Source organism: Aedes aegypti, chromosome 3 (genome assembly GCF_002204515.2).
Source record: "Aedes aegypti strain LVP_AGWG chromosome 3, AaegL5.0 Primary Assembly, whole genome shotgun sequence".
NCBI classification, from domain to species: domain Eukaryota; kingdom Metazoa; phylum Arthropoda; class Insecta; order Diptera; family Culicidae; genus Aedes; species Aedes aegypti.
This window is the reverse complement of record NC_035109.1, coordinates 60,636,912-60,661,744: the sequence shown is the minus strand read 5'-3', so window position 1 is coordinate 60,661,744 and position 24,833 is coordinate 60,636,912. Positions and strand designations below refer to the sequence as shown.

The 24,833-nt window shown below is 38.2% G+C and overlaps 1 protein-coding gene across 5 annotated transcripts in view; it reads left to right on the top strand.

Moving 5' to 3' along the window:
- The first annotated feature begins 7,749 nt into the window (after positions 1-7,749).
- The window catches only part of LOC5569827, a 44,246-nt gene continuing 27,162 nt past the window's right edge, over positions 7,750-24,833 (top strand). For 2 of the 5 annotated variants that reach the window (XM_021852520.1, XM_021852517.1), the window contains exons 1-4: positions 7,750-8,311; positions 22,732-23,329; positions 23,833-24,116; positions 24,192-24,321. In XM_021852520.1, coding sequence (XP_021708212.1) covers positions 22,925-23,329; positions 23,833-24,116; positions 24,192-24,321 — 819 coding nt within the window. In that variant the 5' untranslated portion in view covers positions 7,750-8,311; positions 22,732-22,924. The remainder of the gene's footprint in view (positions 8,312-22,731; positions 23,330-23,832; positions 24,117-24,191; positions 24,322-24,833) is intronic. The other 3 variants (XM_021852519.1, XM_021852518.1, XM_001658684.3) reach the window with 3 other exon arrangements.

The following is a 24,833-nucleotide window of genomic DNA, read 5'->3' as shown; positions in this document are numbered from 1 at the left end:
CATGGTTACCAGAAGAAGATGTATTTGTATACTTTGTCAAGATACCAAATGGTGGCGAGTGCTCAGGATCGGCAAGGGAGGTCACGAAGCGCAGTATTCTGAGGTTTGTCATGAGCGTCTTTGATCCACTTGGGTTGATATCAAACCTGCTTGTTCACGATAAGGTGATAATCCAAGACCTTTGGAGAGCTCAAGTTGGGTGGGATGATGCTATTCCATCGAATATCCTGGAGAATTGGACCCGGTGGATCGAGCAACTCACCAAATTAGATCACCTTAGGATTCCACGGTGCTATTTTTCCGGATACAATCCGGATAGTTATCGGACGCTTCAGCTTCATGTTTTTGTGGATGCAAGTGAGTCTGCATTCGCTTGTGTCGCCTACTTTCGCATCATAGATCACGGTCAGCCACGATGCACTTTGGTAGCTTCAAAGGCCTAGGTAGCTCCATTAAAGCCGCTTTCAATCCCCAGATTGGAGCTGCAAGCGGCAGTTATTGGGAGTCGATTGGCGAAATCCATCGAAGGGTATCATACACTACCCGTAAGCCGCAGATTTTTCTGGAGCGACTCAAAAACGGTTCTATCCTGGATTGGCTCGGATGCACGGAATTACCGCCAGTACATAGCAGTACGAATTGGTGAAATTTTGGACGAATCGAAGGCTGAAGAGTGGCGCTGGGTACCCACCAAGCTGAACGTTGCGGACGAGGCCACTAAATGGGGGAAAGGACCTGTCTTCCATCCGGACAGCCGCTGGTTCACGGGACCAAACTTCCTCTTCCAGCCGGAGAATGAATGGCCACAGCAACAGGTGGCATTAGTTGATACGGAAGAGGAGATACGAATCGTGCACGTACATCGTACAAAGCTTATGAAACCATTCATCGAGTATGATCGATTTTCCAAGTGGGAACGAATGCTTCGAACCACTGCGTACGCGTATTCATTTGTGGACCGTTACTTGGCTATCGGCAAGCAAGGATCTTCACAGGATAAACAAACGTTGAGGCAAGAACATTTACAGCGAGCGGAAAGGGCATTGTGGAGACTTGCTCAAGCAGAAGCTTATGCCGTTGAAATTGCAGTTCTACAGAGTGGACCAGACGGGAAACGATCGTCGAAACTTGAAAAAAGCAGTCCAATAAGCAAATTATCGCCGTTTCTAGATGACTACGGAGTAGTTCGTATGGCAGGTAGGACTGAGGCATCTGAACTAGCTCCATATGATGCTAAATTTCCGGTTATCCTACCAAAAACTCATCGAGTGACCGAACTGCTGATAGATTGGTACCATAGACGATTTGGCCATCACAATAGCGAAACTGTGGTCAACGAGTTACGTCAGCGATATCATATCTCTGCTCTTCGAATAGTGGTACGTAGAGTAGCGAAAAGGTGCCAATAGTGTAAAGTATATAAAGCGAATCCTGTGGTGCCTAGAATGGCGCCCCTACCTGAAGCACGTGTAACTCCGTTCGTTCGTCCCTTCTCACTGGTCGGTATAGATTATTGTGGCCCGTATATGATCAAGATCGGCCGAAGTCAAGTAAAACGTTGGGTGGCACTCTTCACGTGCTTGGTCGTAAGAGCGGTTCACTTGGAGGTTACAGCTACGCTTTCTACAGAAGCCTGCAAGTTGGCCTTGCGACGATTCATCGCGAGACGTGGTGCGCCGAACCAAATTTACACTGATCACGGAACGAATTTTGTTGGCGCCAGTCGGGAGTTAGCTAACCAAATATCAGCAATGAACCAAGAATTGTCGGAGACGTTTACAGATGCTAACACTCGCTGGTTCTTCATCCCACCTTCCTCCCTGCACATGGGTGGTGCTTGGGAAAGGATGGTAAGAGCAGTTAAAACCGCTATGGAGTCGATCAACAATTCTCGTGCGCCATCTGAGGAAGTTTTTCATACAATGTTGTGCGATGCTGAGGCAATGGTCAATTCCAGGCCTTTGACCTACGTGCCACTGGAGACTTCGGACCAAGAAGCATTGACTCCTAATCATTTCATCCTCCTTAGCTCAAATGGTGTCAAGCAGCCGGAGAAAGCTCCTGTTGCAGAAGGTGAAGCACTTCGAAACGGATGGAATCTGTGTCGCAGCCTTCTAGATCAATTCTGGGCAAGATGGATCCGGGAATATCTTCCGGACTTGACCCGACGCACCAAATGGCATGAGGAGACGAAGCCTATTCAGGAAGGAGATGTAGTCTTCATTGTTGGAGAAACAACTCGGAACCTTTGGCCTAGGGGTAAGGTCGTGAAAGTAATCCCAGGGAAAGATGGTCGTATCAGGCAGGCAGACGTGCAGACAGGTGCAGGAGTTCTTCGCCGTCCTGTGGCAAAGCTCGCTGTGCTCAACATATTACCATCGGGTAATCCTGCTGAATCGGAGCAGCATTACGGAGGGGGGGATGTTGCGGGAGGCGTTACGAACGTTGACGCTTCAGCAAAAAGCTCCACAGGGATGCTGCCGGCCTGACGGATCAGCTTGACATCTAATGACTTCTATTGTATGAGTGGCACGAATAACAGAAAAGCAGATGAATTGTATAATGTGGTGATGAAATTGTGTCGGATCCTGAATTAATTATTACTACGGAAAAAACTGTTAATTTACTATTGATTAGAACTAGTTTTGGATTACATATACTTACCTTTTGATTATTGCTAGTGAGTTAAACACGTAAAACTACAATATGTACAAGAAAAATGTGTATAATTCACACATTTATGATTTTAGGTTATGTTCCATGCACTTACTCCTACTTAATCTTACGACAATGAATTAAAATTGAATTATAACTTAAAATACTTTCTTAAACTATACAACAGTGAGTAAACTTGTATTCTAATGAATGACTTAAGACTAAGACTTTAAAACTGACTTAAACAGGTAGACTGACCTCGAGACTGACTATAAATTACAGGACGATAACCAGGACGTAGACGTTGTATTTTGAGTCACCGAAATGTGAGCACAAATGGACATAATTATAGACTGTAGGAAAAGTGACCAACAATTTATATTTTAGCTTTAAAGCGCTATTGCCGAATAAAATGGAATTCGCTAAAAGGACTGTGACCCGTTTTCTCTACGTCTCCCACCGCGCCAACAGGAGTAGTTAAAAGAAATAAAACGAAACTATACAGAGTTTTTTTTTTAATTAAATACAATTGATCTCGCACCAAACCGCTTATGAGAAAATCAACTCCGTCTAACAATCCGATGGGTTTTTAATGGTTGGAAAGATATCACAATAAAAGTTTATTTCTTATTTGGTCAAAGCCTATCTTAACAGGTGTCTGGAAAGGGTCAATATTATGCTTATGAAAAAAAGTCGTGGTTTGTTTTTATCATGCTTCATAATTTTTATTATTGCTATATATCCTAAGACGTAGTATCTGCACATGAATATTTACATTATTTTTGGTCTTTACTGAATAAATTGAATATTTTTGGTTCATCCTCTGAATTGGTATACCGTTTGGCTGCAATTTGTGTATCACTAATAGGCATAAAACAATGATATTTTTGGGTACCATGGACAGTTTTGACCTTATCAAAAAATTTCAACAATTCCTCTGACATTTTAACATATTGTTCATTAGATATATAACAGAAATTTAATGTGGTAATACATGTATCCGTTTGTTTCACTGCCCAGTCGAATAGTTCTCGCGGAGTTGCGATTGTGTTTCCATAGTATTTTGCAAGACTTGCTCTTTTTGCCATTCGCATGAGAGTGCCACCAATAGCGTCACAGGGGCCTTTGCCGTGGGATGTGGCAAAAAAGTGCCACTCTGCTTCCAATCCATGTGTTTTCTTGAAATTACATAAGCTGACAATTTTTTTTTTATTTTTATAATGAGCTGCAGCTCCATCTGACTTTAAAATAACTTCTGATTTGTTTCACAAAATTTAACAATTTTGAAATAAATAGCTGAACTGCTACTGTGTCATGGGTCTGATATTATAATAAAACTAACATTTTCCAATTTATTATCTTTTGATGGTAAATCTAGAATTGGTGTCTCGTTGCTTGAGAATTATTCCAGTGATATCCTTGAGCAGCGTTTTAATTTTCAGAAAAGTCGCTAATTACCAGTATTTAACCTTGTTTTAATGAGTCTTTTTTGTTTCGTAGAAAAGCAGACTGTTATTTGCAAATAAAATCATGAGTTATGAGCTTATCAACTTTTTTTAGGCAGATAACAATACAAAAATATTCATTATTTCTTATTCATCTGGCGTTTAACGCAGGTACGTTTAGTAAGTTTTTTTTTCACAAAACTTTTTCTAGAAGAGAACTTTTTGGGGTATGGATAAGGTTGTTACTTTTCAATGTTTGCAATACTGTTGTGATACCTTTCAAACCATAAAAATCCTTCGGATTGTTAGACGGAGATGATTTTCTCATAGGCAGAGGCGAATTGATTGCCTGCATTTAAAAAACATAATCACTGTATAATTCCGTTTTTTAACTGTTCTCAATAAAAATACAATCTATTTTCTGATTCAAACTCATTTATCACTTGAAAACACAATCATATTTGACGGTTTGAAACAAAATCTTTGAAAAAAAAAAATCAGTTTGGGACTTAAAAAAATTGTAGTTAGAAAAACTTTTATCCCTAAAATATGCCCAATTTGCAATGTATGGACGACTTTTAGTAAATTTAATTACGAAACTTTTTGCTTAAGAATGACCAAAATTTGAAATGGCCGTTTTTTTTAAATCGACTTTAAAGTTTTGAATAATTTTTTTTTCCAGTGTAGAAAATGTGTTTTTATTTTTTCAATATTTTTTTTCTAACACTTCAGGAAATTTCACGGCAGTCTTGCATACAACACTTTTTTGTAGGTCTAATCGTTTTTGAGTTATACGGGTTTATAAAAATAAGTAAAAAAAAACTTTGGGTTTGGAAACTTGCAATCAGAAGACACAGTGTGTTTGTTTGACAAATTGAGACATGAATTTGCGAAAAAATACGCGTTCTAGTGAGACTCGAACTCACGACTCCGTGTACGCTAGACCGGCGCTTTAACCAACTAAGCTACAGAACACCTTATGATTCTGCGGAATAGAAAGCCAAACTGAATCCGAGTACTAACTATAAACACATCTCTTTTCGCAAATCCATGTCTCTTTCGGACTTAGATGCCAAACCCCCAACACGCTCACGTTTGTTTCTCCCGATCGCAAGTGAGAGCGAATTGTTTATGGATACTGAGTTCTTACGCTCTACAGCCGCATACCTATAAGCCGAATGCTTGCCGGCACGAAATTCAGTATGCGAAAGAGACATGGATTTGCGAAAAGAGATGTGTTTATAGTTAGTACTCGGATTCCGTTTGGCTTTCTATTCCGCAGAATCATAAGGTGTTCTGTAGCTTAGTTGGTTAAAGCGCCGGTCTAGCGTACACGGAGTCGTGAGTTCGAGTCTCACTAGAACGCGTATTTTTTCGCAAATTCATGTCTCAATTTGTCAAACAAACACACTGTGTCTTCTGATTGCAAGTTTCCAAATACTATGTTTCAGACATACCAGCAAATCTGGTTTATGCCAGTAAAGGGCAAACATTCATTAATGTAAAAACTTTGGGACTTAAAAAATTCGATGTTAGTCAAACTTTTTTCCCTAAAATATGCCCAATTTGCAATGTATGGACGACTTTTAGTAAATTTAATTACGAAACTTTTTGCTTAAGGATGATCAACTTCTGAAATGGCCGTTTTTTTATATCGACTTCAAAGTTTTGAATATTTTTTTTTTTCAGTGTAGAAAATGTGTTTTTATTTTTTCAATATTTTTCTCTAAAACGTCAGGAAATTTCACGACAGTCCGTCATACAACACTTTTTTGTAGGTCTTATCGTTTTCGAGTTATACAGCTTTATAAATAAAGTAAAAAAAAATACCCTTTCCAAATGTTAGTCTAGATCGATTTTGAACAAACAAGGTGTTTAAAGTATCTTAGTTTCACATAGTCTTCACACCCACAAAGTTTCATTGAATTCTGAAGGGGTACTGCCAATCCCTTTGTCGAGTTGGCGTGAAATCCGTCACCTACAACGTTTGCGTTGTTCAATCGATCACTAAAGACTTTCGTATATTCCATCCCCATATATCAATCCACTTTCATTGTTTATCATGCCTAACCGGAAAGAGCACAAATTATAAACATCGTTCCTCTTCCAACCCAACCATCTTCTTCACGAACGGCCCAAATGGAATGGAATGAAACAAAACACTTCAACCGCTGTTGTTCATTCGCCAAAATCACGCTTTTTCAATTCAGTTAGAAGTTTTTCACCGGTCCGATCGGCACAAACTCGTCGATGCCCATTGCCAACAGCTCACACCGGGAGCCGTGTGAATCCGAAGGTGTGAAACAAAATCCAGTTGGTGCCAGTTTCACCTCGTTTGTGAAATTCTGCACACCGGAACGCAACAGTTACGGACAAAACAATAAGTGCACTTCAGCAAAATAAGTCCAACTCTTTGATTCTTTTTTGAATCCTTCCACAGTTATTTTAATAGTTAAAACATTTAAAACTGAGAGCTTGTTTTGCTCAAGTTGGCATTTTCACAATCTTACAATATCGTGTGGCAGATACGATGATATTCTATGTCCAGGAAAGTCGAGGAAATTTCCAAAACGACAAATTTGGTCCCTATTTACATGAATAACTTCGTGGTTTGGACTGACTCTCGTCGTACAAAACTCTAAATGCTCGAAGGGCAACCAAGTCCCCTAGTAGGTACCAAGTTTTTTTTTATTAACATTCTGCTGAGCACTGCTGATGCGACCTTTGAATTATGAAGGTTCACCTTCTTCTTTCTTCCTTCTGGCGTTACGTCTCAACTGGGACATAGCCAGCTTCTCGGATTAGTGTTCTTATGACCACTTCCACAGTTATTAACTGAGAGCTTTCTTTGCCGATTGACCATTTTTGCATGTGTATATCGTGTGGCAGGTACGAAGATACTCTATGCCCTGGGAATCGAGAAAATTTCCTTCACGAAAAGATCCTCGACCAGTGGGATTCGAACCCACGACCCTCAGCATGGTCATGCTGAATAGCTGCGCGTTTACCGCTACGGCTATCTGGGCCCCTGGATAATTTTAATTCTCTTCAAATTACATTACCATATTCCGACTTGTATTAAGTCTCTGATTTGAGGCTAAATATGAGTAGCCGATTTTTTCGGAGAAGTCAATGGCGCAGTTGCTCCGGATTACACGGTAAGAATATAATACTGTGGAAGGTGCACCGGTACACCACAGGCACCCTTCACGGCAAGGTTTCTTTTGACCCCCTAACCATTGATTCCTAGGAACGGTATGCTCTAAGCCGCATGACACCATGAATCATGGGCCACCTGTATAATGGACTTATATCATCGGAACAGGCAATCCGTAGTGTTATGTCTAGCCATGTTGCAATCGGCTACCGACACTACACGGCTATCTAGGCTATTCGAGTACAGAAGCTGGTATTGAGGATCAAATCCCATAGAGGCCGAACAGTCATAAGAATCATAACATAAAAGAGCTGTAATAAAAGTCTATGTTATATGAAAACAAATTGAAAAATCATTATATCATACTTTTTTGTTGAAATGATCCTATTGTTTCGTCCGCAACTGTAAGTGTGAAAACAAAGGAGACTTCCCGCAACCCTTCGGCAAACTTTGAATCGGCAGCACACCACATTGCTGTTCTGGCCGGTTGACCGCGGGAATCCTGTGGGGAAAACGCGGCGATAATGCTGCTGGGCTCAGTCGGTTGAGAGAAATTGGCACGCGTATACGAGTTGCGTTCGCTTCATTCTTCGACGATCGGTTGGTTGCTGGCTGATGGCCGAGATGTGCGTTCCGGTTGACTCTGTGCTCTGCGAAACTCCGTATTCATGGGGAAAAATTCCGATTCAATGAATTATTAAAGTGTGTGGTTATCGTGTGGTGCATTTCTCCCGCTGTCGGTCGGTCGGTGGTGTCGGGATTTTTTTATTGCATTTCATCCCTCTGGTGGAAATCAATTTAGATCATGTTAATTTTTTTTTTCGTGTATGAAAAGTGGTTAAAATATTTGTACGCCTTCTGTGGTGATACGTGGTGATTGGTCGGTTTGATACAGAATCCGACACCGAGATACTGCTACTATGTGTTACTCATTATTAATTAGTGCGGATCAAACTGGTTTTGTGTACGCTGCAAGAAATACCAAGAATCGTCCCTAGTTATTCCATTATTGCATTACGGATCGCCTCTGAGCATTAATTATTCGAATATATGCGTACGTGCCGTCGAATGGTTATGTGGTTGATTATGTTTAGTTTAAAGACATCGGTGGATATTAGTCAACAATGTTACCATTGTCACATTCATCTTGTGTGTTTTGATTTATCTCATTTTGCATAAAGAATTGTCATTTTTAAACTGTTGAAAAGGGTAGTTCGTAAAAATTTGGACTTTCAATCACAATTAAATCGATCTCAACCATATATGCATAAAACATAATTCACAATAAACTAGAAAATTAACTTTGTCAAACATCAAATCAGAGGATTCGATTGTCATGTGTTTCCAAATAATCCGTTGCTAATTAATTTCATCATTATGTTCGTTAGAATTGAATTTTCTACTGGTAATACGCCTATCTGTTTAGAGAACATTTTCAAGAACAAGAACATCCCTGCTAAAACCGATTGGTAAAGTAGCAAGGGTCTACAGATAGCGTGGGGCCTTCCTTAGTCGAGTGGTTAGCGTCCGCGGCTACAAAACAAAGCCATGCTGAGGGTATCTGGGTTCGATCCCCGGACGGTCCATGATCTTTTCGTAATGGAAATTTCCTTCACTTTTCTAGACATAGAGTATAATCGTACCTTTCACACGATATACAAATGCGAAAATGGAAACTTTGGCAAAGAAAGGTCCTCAGGTTATAACTGGGGAAGTGCTCATAAGAACAGATAAGAGGGCTCTCTGTTTCAGTTGGGACGTTACGCCAGAAAAGAAAGAAGAAGACAATCATGCAAAATAAGAAATATAAACTTTTTAAGAATAAGTATAAACATGTATTGATAATTGCCATTTTTTCGTAGTTTTTGCACTAAAACACTATGAGAATAACACTACGACATGTTCACAAAAGATGTGCTTGATGATGTGAAGAATGTTTCATCCAAAGTTTGCGTTGAGCCATACTAAGAAAAAGTCTAGCAAAAAAAACTGAAAAGGGTGTAACTCCAAATTTCGAACTAGTCTTTCAAAACTCTAATTGAGTATTGCCAGTATGGGAACTGCAGTCAGAACTTTGTTTCCATTTTGTTGGTAGCACTGTGTGATATTCTTTCACTTGCTTCAATCGATGTAATAACTTTCTGTCATTACTGCGTTTTTAACTTATCCAAATACTCAGAAGTCTCTTCCTTTACCTGTAAAGTAAATAACGGTTATTTTTTAAGATGAAATTCTGTTTTGAAAATTTTAATGCATTGACTATATGTACCAACCGGATTCAACACGGAAACCATCTTTGCAGGGTTACTTTCCAGCATTATTGTAATACGTCCTGCCCATCGTATCCATGCCAGTGAATCAAATTGTCATCAAAGGAGATGAAAAACAAACTAAAAAGCAAGCTCGCTCACAACCGTTTATCCCAACTTTTACGGATTTGAATACAAAACTTTCATGACAATCACAGGACACAACATTGATGCAACCTTTTCAACTCGTGATCAATCAGCTATTTTAAACACAAAACCCAATTTGTTTTATGGATGCTGTTCGGTAATGTACAAATGATTCTGGAAATTTGCAATGTAAAGTCCATAAAATCGCTGCGCACGTGGTGATCAATCATTGTCATATCTATTCAAGTGGTGATAAACTGCTGTTGTGGAATAAAATTGTTGCAACAAGAATAAGAGATGACAATGTCTTTGTTACTGCGTGTTGGGTGACAATTGATTCCCTGATCCTTGCAGCTTTGGCCATTTTCTGGATATCGTTCACAGCCACACACCACCATAAGCGATCGACGTTCGGAGATTCCAAGTGCATGCAGGTCCTCCTTGAACATCGTAAACGTTTCAAGCCCGTAGAGAACTATCAGTCTTATAAGCGTTTTGAACATGATACATTTGGTGCGTGTGTGAATCTTATTTCACCGCAGCATGTACTTTGTTTTAGACGCATTCACCACCGCCTACTTGTGCAGCCACACGTTTCAGGCGGGTGTACGGGTCTGTCGACATTTTAAATGTTCGGCAGACAATTTCCGTATCATCCGCGCAGCATACAAATGGTGGTCGATACTATCATAGGCCACCTTGAAATTGATGCAAAAGTTATACGCTGGGACCTGGAGTTCACGACATTTTTGGAGAATTCGCAGTACAGTAAAGATCTGGTCCGTTGTCGATCAGCCGTCAACGAAGCCGGCTTGATAACTTCCCTCGAACTCGTTCACTACAGGTGACAATTATCTGGAATGACTCTTTGTAGGCAGCATTTAGAATGGCGAACGCCCAAAAGATCTCACAATCTAATTTGTCGCCTTTCTGCCGTCCACTCCTTCGGTAGCAAATGGTCAGCCTCTCCGGGTCCATCTTTATGAGTTCAGCTCCGATACCATCCTTACCAGCAGCTGGTTGGTTTCCATCGTCCGCAGTACTTTCATTGCCTACGCTCTTAGCGTCATTCAGATGTTCGTCGAAGTGCTGCTTCCACCTTTCGATCACCTCACGTTCGTCCGTCAAGATGATCGTTATATTTATGCCTGCACATCGTGGCACAGTGCCATGGTGGGATGCGTTGAGCTTCTGATAGTGTTTCTTGAGACCGGCACAGCCTTTCCATCTCTTCGCTCCCAGTCTCCTCCAGGCGGCGTTTTTTCTCCCGACTGAACCTGCCGTCTATAACGTTCTGCCGGGTCCCTTGCTGGAGCATGACCGCTTGCGCTACATTCTTTTCCTCCAGAATCTGCGTACATTTCTCGTTGAGCCAATCGTTCCGTCGACTCCATCCCACGTACCCAACGTTGCTCTAAGCTCCATCATTGATAGCGGCTTTCACTGTTCTCCAGCAGTCCTCAAGAGGGGCTTCATCCAGCTCACCCTCTTCCTGCAATGCAGCCTCGAGGTGCTGCGCGTATGCATCTGCGACATCCGGTTGCTTGAGCCGCTCTAGGCCATACCGGGGCGGCCGTCGGTACCGTATGTTGTTAACGACGGAGAGTTTTGGGCGCAGTTCGACCATTACCAGATAGTGGTCAGAGTCGATGTTAGCGCCACGATAGGTCCTGACGTCGAGTAGTGCCGACCGTCAATCAGAACTTGGTCGATTTGCGATTCTGTCTGCTGTGGTGAACTCCAGGTGTATCGGTATGGAAGGCTGTGCTGGAAGTAGGTGCTACGAATGGCCATATTCTTAGAGGCGGCAAAATCAATAAGTCGTAGGCTGCTCTGTAATTAGTTATTGATTTATATTTAATTGTAAATTTTTCAACAGTGCTCATTTATCTTCTAAATAGGCAACCTTGCTACATCCAGCGCAAAATATAGCATTCACAATTCATGGCTACTTTGTTTTACTGCATAGCAGCTCAATTATTATAGTGGAAGATTTTTAACTCAAACAAAGATCAATACAGTGGGATTCCGTTTTCGGCATGCTCCATTTTTGGCACTTAGAATTTGATCTTGAATAGAATGAGTGATGTATTGGAAGTCGTGTGATCAAACCCTATCATAACTTTTCAACATTCCATTATTTTTCATAATTTTACATCTCAATTTAAACTCAACAAGATCTTAAGGTATCATAAATTTAACCTCCGAATTAAGTGCACCATATGCAAACCGGCGATGTGCTATAAGTTGTTTTTGCCGTTGAGATTGCAGCCCACAATTCAAACTTTAATGAGTAAACTTTGAAGAATTTTTTTAGCTCAATCATTTGCACGTCTAGTAACGGGTGTTCAGTGAAAGATTAGAATGATTTCAATACCTTTGTGTAATTAGAGTAAAGTGCGTAATTTTTTTTTCTCTCCTATACGCTCCAAAAATGAATGGCTTGTATCTTTTCGCTCGGGTGCTGTCGGGTGCTCCGCGAGCGTGTTGTACGGTTTTACGAAACGCATGGTAATCGACCCGAGAGGATGTCGGGTTACTTGCTCCAGTGCCGAAATTGTGTGTGGAAGATGGACGTCAGTGCCATCCAGTACTATTGGGAGAGCATCGCGACTAAGTTGCATCCTACGGCTGATCAGGCCCCCTTTTCCAATATTCATTGACCTTTTTTTACGAATAAACATTAGGGGTAATCACTAAAAAGCGTAAAGCACTACGTAAACCATGCTAAATTGATTATCTTATATGTTTCATGATATTGCGTAAACAACCAATGAAACATTTCAGAATGATGACATTCAACGGTCTTTCAATCCAAGAAAGCTGAGAACTCTTTGGAAAAATGGCAAATGTCAATATTGAAAATCCAAATAAACGTATCTAATTTTATTTTCCTTTGTGCATGTTCGTGTTGCTGGAAGCAAAATAATCTACAAAATTTTGAGAAAACATCGGCTGAAAGTACCTACAAGTGCAAACAGTCAATTCTAATATGCAATGTACCGTACCTATTCCATCCCCGTTTCATTTGGTTTAGCGTATAGTTGGTTTTATTATGAGTCCCATTAAGTATGGAGTATTGGAGAATACCAAACGTCATATAATGATTTTGAAAATGTCTACAAATAGTGCCTTCTAGGAGGAGCCTATTTATTTTTTCTTGATATATGCATCTGCAAGACGGAACTCTCAAATTTGGGACGGAGCGGGGTTTGTGTTTGGGGTCGGTCAATAATTGACGACAAACAATACTGAAATACTGAATGCAGAGGCCTGATATCAGTATCGAGCTTAACATTTATTAAAAGTGACACACACAGTATATTATTTCGCAACACAGATTAAACTCTCAGCAAAAGTTGGGTACTTTATCTTTGTCACCATTTAGCGCAGGAAAGTTATTGATAGTCCGGAACCAGCTCCAGAATCCACGGAAGCCCTAGAAACAAATAAGTGTTTTTTATGGATTGATAATTGGACTTATAATTCGTTTTAGGTTGTATCTTTACCTTCAATAATAATGTAGGAACGGCTTAATCGTGCCCATAGATCGTACCTTAAAACTTATAAAAAACTGATGATCTTAAAGTTCAAGCTATTTTCATTATACCGTTTTGATTCATATTACGGACACTTAAGGCTTCAGTGAAGTACAACTAATCACTACACACATAAATTGAATCGTTCTGTTCAAAACTTCAGCGTAATCAGGCCTTGCAAACACTTGATTTTCGAATGGTGGATGAAGATTAGGATTCCACATCTTTAATTCACTTTAATCAATAAAAATGTTCGGCCTCTTCATGATTTTTATTCCGGACACAACCACACTTTCGCTTCATATTTCGGACACTTTGATTCGAATACCGGACAGCTCTTGAAATACATAATCAGAATAGTCGAATCATTAATTAAACGCACTAAGCCGTTAGAAAGACGTCAAAACTTGTTGAGCATTGTAAATTTTCATGGGTTGCTATGTAAAATGTATATAAAAATCTTCTTTAAAATTGAGAACTTTTTGACGGCGCATTTTGAAACATTTCGAGTGAAATCTTTCCCATACAAAGTAGAGTGTCCGGAATTTGAAGCTGTCCGGGATTCGAATCAAAACGGTACATTTATAAGCTGTCACTTTCAGTGGGTTACTAGATTATAAATCTCTCATTTGACGTCCAATAGAATCAGAAGAGGAATATTTCAGTGAAATGTTTCTTTGCCAAAGTTACGCAAATTTTCACATTACGCAGCTTTTAGTGAATACCCCTATTATGTTTTTTTTTTACTTTATGACTGAATATCTCATTTTTCATTGATCATCCGTTATCCACACACATCTTCTCACTCTTTGTAGGGAGCCTTGTTGTAAGCGCACCTGATTGTCGAACACCTGAGACGAGACTCGCGAAGACGGTCTTCTTTTTCTGTGATTGCTCAGTTTTTTTCTTATTCCCCTTTGTGCATACCAATTATGCGCATGCTGTTCAAATCCTCACATGAACCTCTCAGCAAAAAATGATTAAGTTTGCATCACATCGAATCATAAATAGCCATTTGAGTAAAATTTCATGCCAGCAAACGTAGCAGACATTAGAAATAATTAATCTTCTGCTTAGATTTATCAGCAACTTTGGAAAAAACTGCTCCGCCGACTGAGGTTTTAAATAACAGTTTACTTTGAACACAATACTTTTAACTTTTTCAGTCAACGGTGGGCTGCATTTGACGTTTCGTGAGAGGGGAATCTGGGCTGCATATGACGTTGATATTTTTCCTCTTCGCGAGTCTCTCTCAGTCGAACACCAGGCAATTATACCGATAAAGATACCCTAAAAGGAAGAATCAAACTGTAACTAATGGGGCAGCCCCCAATCCAGTATCAATGAGACCCCCTTCTATACAATTGCCTCAGTGTCGGCATATGCGAGTGATAAACCGCGACCAAGAAAACACTTGAATACTATTGAGCGACACTTAAACCCACTTTATTCAATTTCTTGCACACAGGTACCTTTCAGCTTCCCACTACCTTACTGGCAATCTCCTACCTTCCCCTCTCTTTCTTCTTCCTTCTTCTGGTATCGGGGCCTCTTCTTCGTTCCGCAAACTCACCTCCGTCCTTCTCTCGTCACCGCTGACTCGCTCCTCTATTCGGATGGACTGCGACCGCGACTCCTCTCACCACTTGCTTCCTGTTCCTCTTATCCTTACTTCACTTTCCTCGGACAGCGTCGCAACTAACAAAATGGCGGTCACCGACGCGGCCCAAAGCACTTTCCTGCCCGTTTTGTAGACTCGAGCGTGACGTACGAGTACTGCAGCGTACTTCGAGGCAGTAGAACCACTCTAGGTCTTCGGGTCTACTACTAGCACTCCGGCCTACGGTCTACGGCAAGGCAACGGCCAAGGTCACTCCAAGGTCACTAAGGGTAACACCAAGGGTAAAACCAAGGGTCCTGCGGGCATTTTGGAAACACAAAAGGAGGGTCTTGTCGAGGGTCTGTTACCTGGATATTTCCACTAATCCACACTATCCACTGCGGTCTATCCTTGAACTTTTTTCTGAGACTAGCTGAGACCAGGCCCGGATTTGGGGGGGTGCCAAGGGGGCAAATGCCCCGGGCCCCCCGATCAAGGGGCCCCCCCGAAGAACTAAAATAAGGACAAAAAACATTTTGAAATACCGTTCAATATTTTTTCTTTAGACATTTGAACATATAATTCAAAAGTTTAAGTCAAGTTTCCAAAATTTGAGGATTTTTTTTTCTTCACTCTATATCTGAATCTGAAAAAAAAAATGCGCTGAACGCTTTTGTAGGATTTTAAAAAATACGGCTAAACCTGTAAAGCACTGCCCAATTGAAAGAGTTTATTGGGTTCCATAGTATGCCATAGTAGGTGCAGTATTCTTTGAATTCAGTAGAGGCTTAGCTTTGAATATAAACCATAGAATAAACAGTACCGGCAAGAAAAAAGTACATTAAGGCCGATTTTCATACAAAATGTTCAAGTTTAGGGAACTGTATAACAGCTTCTAACGAAAACATTGACCTGAAATTTTAATTATATCTCATTAATTTATGCAAAATCAATCAAATTCTGTTCAAGAGTCTGGAGGATATAAAAAAAATATTTTGAAAAAAATATGCCAACAATTTTAAATTGCAATATTTTATAAATGTGAATATTTAGAAGTAGCAAATTTGTTCACTTAGATGGAATGCAAAAGTTTGTAAAAGATTATACTTAGTAACAATATTTGGACATTTTTGTCAGAATGGGCGAATTTCAAGAACTTAGACACATTGGCATAGAAATTGATGATTTATTCACAGATCTTATTTGAAGTTATTCAACATGCAATTCAAATTACAGTTCGATCGGTTTGCTAGAGGCGGGGATGCAGGTCTCCAAACTTGACAATTTTGTATGAAAATCAGCATTTGTGAACTTTACTCTCGCCATTACTTTAAGTACATTTTTTTTCAACCAGAGACAAACTGGAAACTTGTAGTAAAGAGAACCAAAAGGAGTTTTAGAGTAAAACGGTTTTGAAGATTTTCTGCATTTTTTCACTCCATACAAATTATATAGAAGCCCAAAAACGAGTCAATTTTCTAGGAATTGTTATATTTTTCCCATTGAACGGAATCACCCAAAAATATTATTGGAAAATTTTAAAACAGTTAAATTGTTCAATGTATATACTTCGTATAACTGCATTTTGGTCACGTTCGACATTTTTGACAATTTCGAGTTAATACTGTGGAATTTCATCAAATCTGGTATACTTTCAACCAACTTAATTAAATCCGTAAGATTGTTCTAGAAAGTTCGTGAAAACTATCAAGTTGTTTTGTCACATTGGTATATATAACTGCATAACAGTCACATTAGGATTATACATGGGCCTTTATAATTTAGTAGTAAGGAAATTTCTACCAGATCTGTTTTCTATCTATTCTCCCAATATGTGATATGAGCTGTACAAAATTTCAGCTTCAAATAAGTGTTTTTAGCTTTCAGTAAAATTCATAAATATATATATTTGTTCCCATAGTAGCGAAAAATGCATACTTAATACTCCATTTACTCAATGCATACTCTTATCGAATATAACAAATATGCAGTCATGGGCAGTATAGCTCAAAATTGAAAATGTCACTTACACCATTTGGGCCCCTCATATCTTTGGACCGACCATCTCGTTCAAAACTCAAATTCAATACGTTGGGTTGTAGAATCCTAAAACGCGCATATTTTTTTATAAAAGGGCCCCCTTTATGAGATCTGACCCGGGCCCCCCAAAGCCCAAATCCGGCACTGGCTGAGACTTACGCTGATGCAGCTCTATAGTAGGGTGCCAATGAAAATCGATTTTTCGAATTTCAAAACATGGTAGTGCTCAAAAGTTTTGTCTCCTCGAAAAAAGTCCCCATGCAAAATTTGAGCTCAATCGGACTTCATTAAGTGGACCCCCAAAGCGGTCAAAGTTTGGCTTTTTTGACCCATGAAAAATCTCCAAAGAGGGGGGGGTACATGAAATTTCCGAAATCGAAATTTTTTTTTGATGCTAGATGTCTTAGAAATGCATGAAACGTCGAGATCTGGTGTTATTTGGAATTTTTTTTTTAAATCGTCCTTTTGAGACTTAGTAAATTTTTGAGTGGGGGGAGTGAATTGAATTTGAAATGAACGATTTAAATTCAATTGCTGAGAAATTCAAGGCGATAGTATTGAAACATATCCTATATCATTGTTGGCCACTGAAAGCATATTATATGTGATATTTCATTAGGGTGGTTCATTTACTTTCCATTAAGGTGGTCCTTTTTGTTAATAAATAAAAAAAAATAGAATTTTAATTGAATATTGAAGACAATAGTATTGGAACATCTCTCACATTATCGTAAGCCATTTTCTACATTTAATATGTGGTATTTTATTAGAGTGGCTCACTTATTTTCCATTGGTGTTTGCCGAAAATTAAAAAAAAATATCAAGAAATTTTGAATGTGATCCTTTTAGTATTTTAACACCTATTTTATAATCGTAGGCCATTGTCTCCATTTTTGTTTAGAGAGGCTTTAAACTCCTCTGAATTCATGCGCCTCTAGTTCCATTTGATATGCGACATCATCGTAGGACACTGTTAACATATTTCATTAGGGAGTTTCTCTCATTTTCCATTAAGGTGCATCATTTTTCGTACAGTTTGAAACCATGATTTCTCAAAAAAGTCTCGTCCACTGTCCTTAATTATGGTGTCATTGTAAAAATTTCAACCTTAATATCTACAGACCGAAAGATTATGGTGTGGACTACTACATAATATTTGCGTAATGTTCGACGAAAAATGTAAAGGTAACTTAGTTAACAACAAAAGACTTTTCTAGAAAGCCTCTCATTGTTAGAAAGATCCTTTTGAAAAGTTTTGCGTGATTTTCATTCGGAATGCAACACTTCACTAAGCTGAACCAGTTCGGAGTCCTCGTCTCATACAAAATCCGCTTGCTACTTCGTGATTTCAGATGCACTCATCTCAGAGATCAAACATTGAGCCTCAGTGACCTTTCCAATTTAGTTTTGCAAATTCCGAAGGAAATTCCAAAGGAAATTCCAGAGGGAATTACAAAGGAAATTACAGTGGAAATTCTGAAGGAAATTCCAGTGGAAATTCCGAATGAAATTCCAGAGAAAATTCGGAAGGAAATTCCAAACGAAATTTATCAGGAAATTCCAGAGGCAATTTCGCAGGAAATTCTAGAGGAAATTCCGAAGGAAATTTCAGAGGTAATTCCGAAGGAAATTCTAGAGAAAATTCTGAAGGAAATTCCAGAGAAAATTCGGAAGGAAATTCCAGAGAAAATTCGGAAGGAAATTCCAGAGAAAATCCCGAAAGAAATTCCAAAGGAAATTCTAGGGGGAATACGGAAGGAAATTCCGAATGAAATTCCAGAGGAAATTCCAGAGGAAATTCCAGAGGAAATTCCAGAGGAAGTTCCAGAGGAAATTCCGAAGTAAATACCAGAAAAAAATTCCGAAGGAAACGAAAATTATAGAGGTACTTCCGAAGAAAATTCCGAAATAATTTCAAAGCTTCAAAAGAAATTCCAAATGAAATTCCGAATCAAATTTACCATGAAGCTCCAAAAAGAATTCCGAAAGAAACTCCAGAAGAAATTCCGAAGCAAATTGCAAAGTAAATTTCGACGAAAATAACGTAGAAAATTCCAAATTAAATCCCGAAGGTAGCTTCAAAAGAAATTCCAAACGAAATTCCAAAGCAAATCCCGAAAGAAATTCCAAAGCAAATTCAAAAAGAAATTCCATGAAAATAAATCCGAATGGATTTTTTAAGGATGTTCCGAAGCAAATTCCAAATAAAACTCGGACGAAAATTGCGCAGAAAATACCAAATAAAATTCCGAAGCCAGCTCTAAAAGAAATTGCAAAGGGAATTCCATAAGAAATTTCAAAGCAACTTCCGAAGCGAATTCCAAAGGAAATTCCGAAGGCAATTCCAGAAGAAATTCCGAAAGAAATTCCAAAGGAAACGCCAAAGAAAATTTTGAAGAACTGAAGAAGGAAATTCCGAAAGTAATTCCAAAGAAATCCAAAATAACTTCCTGAAGCAAGTTACTGAAAGAAATTCATGAAGAAATTCCAAAGGAAATTCCGAAGTAAATAAGATATGAAGTTCCGATACTCCTAAGAAAATTTCGAAAAAACAATTCGAAGGAAATTCCAGAGTAAATTCAGAGAAAATTCAACGGAAATTCTGATGAAAATTACGTAAAACAGTCCAAAGGAAAATTCCGTAAAAAATTCCAATCAAAACTTCTAAATAAAATTCCGAAATCTCCATAGGAAATTCCAAAGGTTGTTCCAAAGGAAATTTCGAGGATCCTCTATAACAAATTTAGAAGTAAACTTCAAACGAAATTCCGAAAGAAATTTGTAAGAGAATTTTGAAGGAAGTAATAGAGGAATTCCAAAGGAAATACTGAAGAAAATTTGATAAGTAGTCTCAAAGAAAACTGCAAAGGAATTTTAAAGGATACTCCTAAAGAAATTTCGACGGAAATTCCAAAGTTGATTCCGAAGGAAACTAAAAAAAATCCAACAGAATTTCTGAAGCAAATTTCAGAGGAAATTCTGACGAAAATTACGTAGAAAATTCCAAAGGAAATTCCGAAAAAAATCCAATTTAGGAAATTCCGAAGAAAATCCCGTGGAAAATTCCAAAAACTAAATAGGAAATTCCATAAAAAATTCAAAGCAAATTCTGGATGAAATTCAAAAAGGAATTTCTAAGGAAATTTCGAAGAAAAAATCACAGCTCCAAAAGAAATTCCAAAGGAAACTTCGATGGAAATATTCAAAATAAAAGGGAAATCCCGAAAAAAACTGAATAAAATTCTAAAAGAAATTCTGAAGCACATTCCAAAGGACATTCCGACGACCATTCTGAAAAATATCCAAAGCATAATCAAAAGGGAATTTCTAAGGAAATTCCAAAGAAAATTCCAAAGCAAATCCCGAAGCAAATTGCAATGACAAAAGAAAGTTAAAAGGAAATTTCGTAGAAAATTTCTAAGGATTTTTCTATGGAATATCCAAAGCAAATTTGTAAGGAAATTCTCAAGAAAACTCTGTAGAAATTCCAGAGAAAATTGTAAAGGAAATTTCTAAGAATATTCCGCACTAAATTTCAAAGGTCCAAAAGAAATCCCAAATGAAATTCCGAAGAAAGCTCCAAGGGAAATTTCGAAGGAAATTCCAAAGTAAATTCCAATGCTTCGAAAGAAATTCCAATATTTCGAATACAATTCTGAAGGAAGCTCCAAAGATAATTACACAGGAAATTCTGCAACAAACTCTAGAAGAAATTCGGAAGGAAACTCCAAAGAAAATTCCAAAGCAAATTTCGAAGGAAACTCAAAAAGAAACTCCGAAGTAAATTTCGAAGAAAATTCCAATGAAAAGTTCAGAATGAAATTCCGAAGGACACTTCATAGAAAATTTCAAAGGAAATACCACAGAAAATTCTAAAGGGCACTTCTAAAGATACCGAAGAAAATTCCACAGGATATGCCGAAGCAAATTGAAGATAAATTTCCAATTTTTATGAAAATTCCGTAGAAAATTTCAAAGGAAATTTCGTAGAAAAGTCCAATAAAAATTTTAAAAGGAATTTCGAAGGAAAATCCGATTAAAATTCTTTCCCTTGAAAGAAAATTCCGTTGAAAACTCCAACGAAAAAATCCATATGAAATTCCAACGAAATTTCTATCAGGAACTTTGTTACATCTTTGAAGAATAAACGAGAACTGATTGTTAAAACTGGAATTGTCTACGTTGTCACAACCGAATCGCGTGTACTATAGCAAGCAGAAGGCAACGTACTTTTGATTCGGGAATGAAGAAGCCCAAGGCTGAGAATCTCTTTTGAAAATATAAACTAAACACTTTTGTTGCCCTTCATCGTCGCCCATCAAGCTATTGTCATAATTTGAATATGTCAAAAATTATTTCATTCCTTTTTTATCTGTATTTTAATTATGGCAGTTAGAGTTGTGCTTCACTGAATTCACTGATTATTGTTATTGGAACGTTTTATTTTAACTATTCAAAAGAAACCCTTAATGAAAATATCTTAACGAAGAGTTGCATGCCGATGAAGAATCATGATACATACAAAGTTAATTTGTTAGATCTGTTGAGAATATTTTTTTTTAATTTACAAATTAAATGATCACCCTTATGCAAAACAGAGGACAATAGCCCCAATGAAATATCACTTATTATATGTTAACAGTGGCCTACGATAACATAGGAGATGTTTAATTACTCTTGTATTTATTATTCCATTCAAATTCTCATTTTTTTTAAAGGACCACCGTAATGGAATATAAGTGAGCCTTACCAATGAAGTACCGAATGAGTGAGCCTTGCCAACCCGAGGAGGAACAAATAACTCCCCAATAACTTATGCATACCATTTTTTGGTATCATACCAAAATTAGGTATTGTTCAGTTGTCAATACCTCAATTTGGTATTATAATGGTATTGAAAAAAATCTTTAAAACGATTAAAAATACTTCATTGAGGTATTGAACAGCTATTGAGGTCTGCTGGAGGTATTAAACTATTATTGAAAAATTTCACTTTTATATGAAAATCCATCAAGTATTGTTGAGGTATTACAATACCTGATCTAATTATCAGCTTGGTATTTGTAGAATATGCAGAAGGTATTATTTGAGGTATTTTACCTCTTATGCAGGGCTCATTCATACCTCATTCAGGTATTAGGTATTGGAAATTGTCTGGTATGGAATACCTCAATTTGGTATTCAGTAGTTATTTTTCTCTGCTCGGGAATGAAGTGCCAATGAGTGAGCCTTACCAATGAGTACCGAATCTAATGAAGGAAATGGCCTACGATGATGAAAGAGGTGATAAAACACTATTGTTTTTAATATCCCATTCAAATTATGATTTTTCGACAGAAAGGCCCACCGTAATGGAAAATAAGTAAACCACCCTAATAAAATACCACATATTAAATGTAGAAAATGGCTTAATGTGAGAGATGTTCCAATACTATTGTCTTCAATATTCAATTAATATTCTATTTTTTATTTTTTAACAAAAAGGACCACCCTAATGGAAAGTAAATGAACCACCCTAATGAAATATCAGCATATATAATATGCTTTCAGTAGCCAACAATGATATAGGATATGTTTCAATACTATTGCCTTGAATTTCTCAGCAATTGAATTCAAATCGTTCATTTCAAATTCAATTCACTCCCCCAACTCAAAAATTTACTAAGTCCCAAAAAATCGATTTTTTCAGAAATTTTTTTTCCAAATAACACCAGATCTCGACGTTTCATGCATTTCTAAGACATCTGGCATCAAAAAAAAATTTCGATTCCGGAAATTTCATGAATCAAACTGAATACGACCAACTGTCAATCGACCAAATAGATTACGTAGAATTCCATCTTCAAGCTCAATCGAAATGTATACTGTTAATCGAGTCATTCTCATTTTTTTACCAAAGTGTAATCCGAATAGATAACCGCTTTACACACCCGGTTTTTTATCGTGCTGTCGAAGAGAATAAAATTTACAATAAAAAGCAATATTGTCTTTCTACAATTACAAAAAATCGCATAATTCAAACGACCGTTCATCCAGAAAAAAAGCAGCATTAACACCCTGGAACCAGAGCTTCGATAGCGTTTGGACTCAAAATGTCATTTATGTTGAAATATTGGTTTAATATCGAAAATATTTACCAAACAATTCAACCGGCATGTCGCTGTATGAAATGGTTCGGCTTTATGCCGTTCACATTGTCGGCTTCTGAGCCGGGCAAAATAAACGATTCGACGACGCAGCTTCCCCCATTAACCCTTACTCGGAAAAAACTGGATATCCTTCTGCTGGTCCTCTGGCAAGTCTACATCATATCCATGTACAACACACACTGGTTTTCGTCCCTGTTCAATGCACCGATGTCGAAAATCATGATTTTTCTCTCGGTACTGATGTACGTTCTTGAGGGGATTCTAACAAGCTGGGTCCAGCTGCGGACGGCATTTAGCCGGGTCAAGATTGACGAGCTTCTGCGATTGGTTCGCTTCTTCGACGAATTGGTACGGATGACAACTGGACGTATTCCATTTCAAATCGGTTAGTTATCGAACTCGACCATCTTCGATTTGGATTAAATCTTTTCGGCATAGGAAAATTAGTGTTATTTATAGATAATGCGACTGTTTAGACTCAAAAGTGACTTTGAAGAGGGTATATGAGTTTCACATGAAGTCAACATAAAAATCTAGCTGCTGATGTTAAACTTAGTATTGCAAAGTCTTAGGTTACCATTTAGATTATGTAGAAAAATCAACACTGAAACGAATTGTTTTTACGATGAAAATTTCAACAGTTACTAATACATTAAAATGGCCGATTTATTTATGAAAGGCTCTTATTCCATCACGCCGAAAACATTTATAAAATGTATTCCAATTAAAGATCGTTGAGTCCGATTTCTGATAATGTCGACCCATTCTGGATGGAATTCGTGCATGCTAAACGCATTTGACGGTCGATTTCAACACATTCAGCAGTTTTTCTTGTTGCACTTCCCGCACAGATCGAATCCCTCGGACTGGCAGTCAATCATCGCCGGCACCATCTGGGGCTGGTTTTGCTGATCTTCGGCACGATAATCGGTATCATTTTCGTGACGGCAATCGAGCTCGCATTGGCAATGCTTTTTCACGAGAAAATCTCCCCCGTATGGGAACAGTTTTTCACGACCGGTGCCACCATTTACTACTACTTGCTTCGAACTGCCCAAGTGAGCTCACTGGTGATGTTCCTTGCTGCGATGCTGGCGTTTCGGGCTCGCTTCCGGCTGTTGAATGAGGCGTTTCGGTGGGTTTCTTTATGGAGTGATTGCCTTAACTAAAGAGTAGATCATCTAACTATTTTTTTTTTTGTAAATTTCAGCAAACATTTTCTACAAAAAGAAAGCAGCTTCAATGTTGACGATACACAAGAAACTTTACGAACAATTGCTATTGGACACGATGCACTGACAGAAGCTATAGATCTATTCAATGACGTCTGTTGTCTGCAAGTAAGTTAAAAAGTCTAAAAGTTACTAACAAATTAGAATCTAGTTGTTCCGTTCCAATAAGGCTTTGCAATATTATGTGTTCGTTGGTCATTATTCCAACCTGTTCGCAAATAATGTATCAGTGCACCCCACACACGCTCAGTCTGTTTGACCAACGTTGGCTTTGCCCCAAGTCAGTCAAATCATTTTATGTTCTTACGACCGCTTGACGAACTGTCATATTTGGTGCACCAACATTATTCACCATATTTCGGGTGATCTCTGCTCGTATAGTACAGATGTGATTATGCAAACCTTAAAGTACCAAAGTGAATCAAGCAAGTAACCAATCAGAATGTTACCCCAATTGGATGTGAAATCTTACCAGGGGTTACTACATGAGCTATAAGGTTTCTTTACAAATTCTTCTGAGAATTATTCCAGTAAATCCACAAAGCATTTCACCAGGAAAATATCCAAGAATTTAATCAGGAAATCCTCCATAGATTTTTCCTGAAGTACCCCTTAGAAAT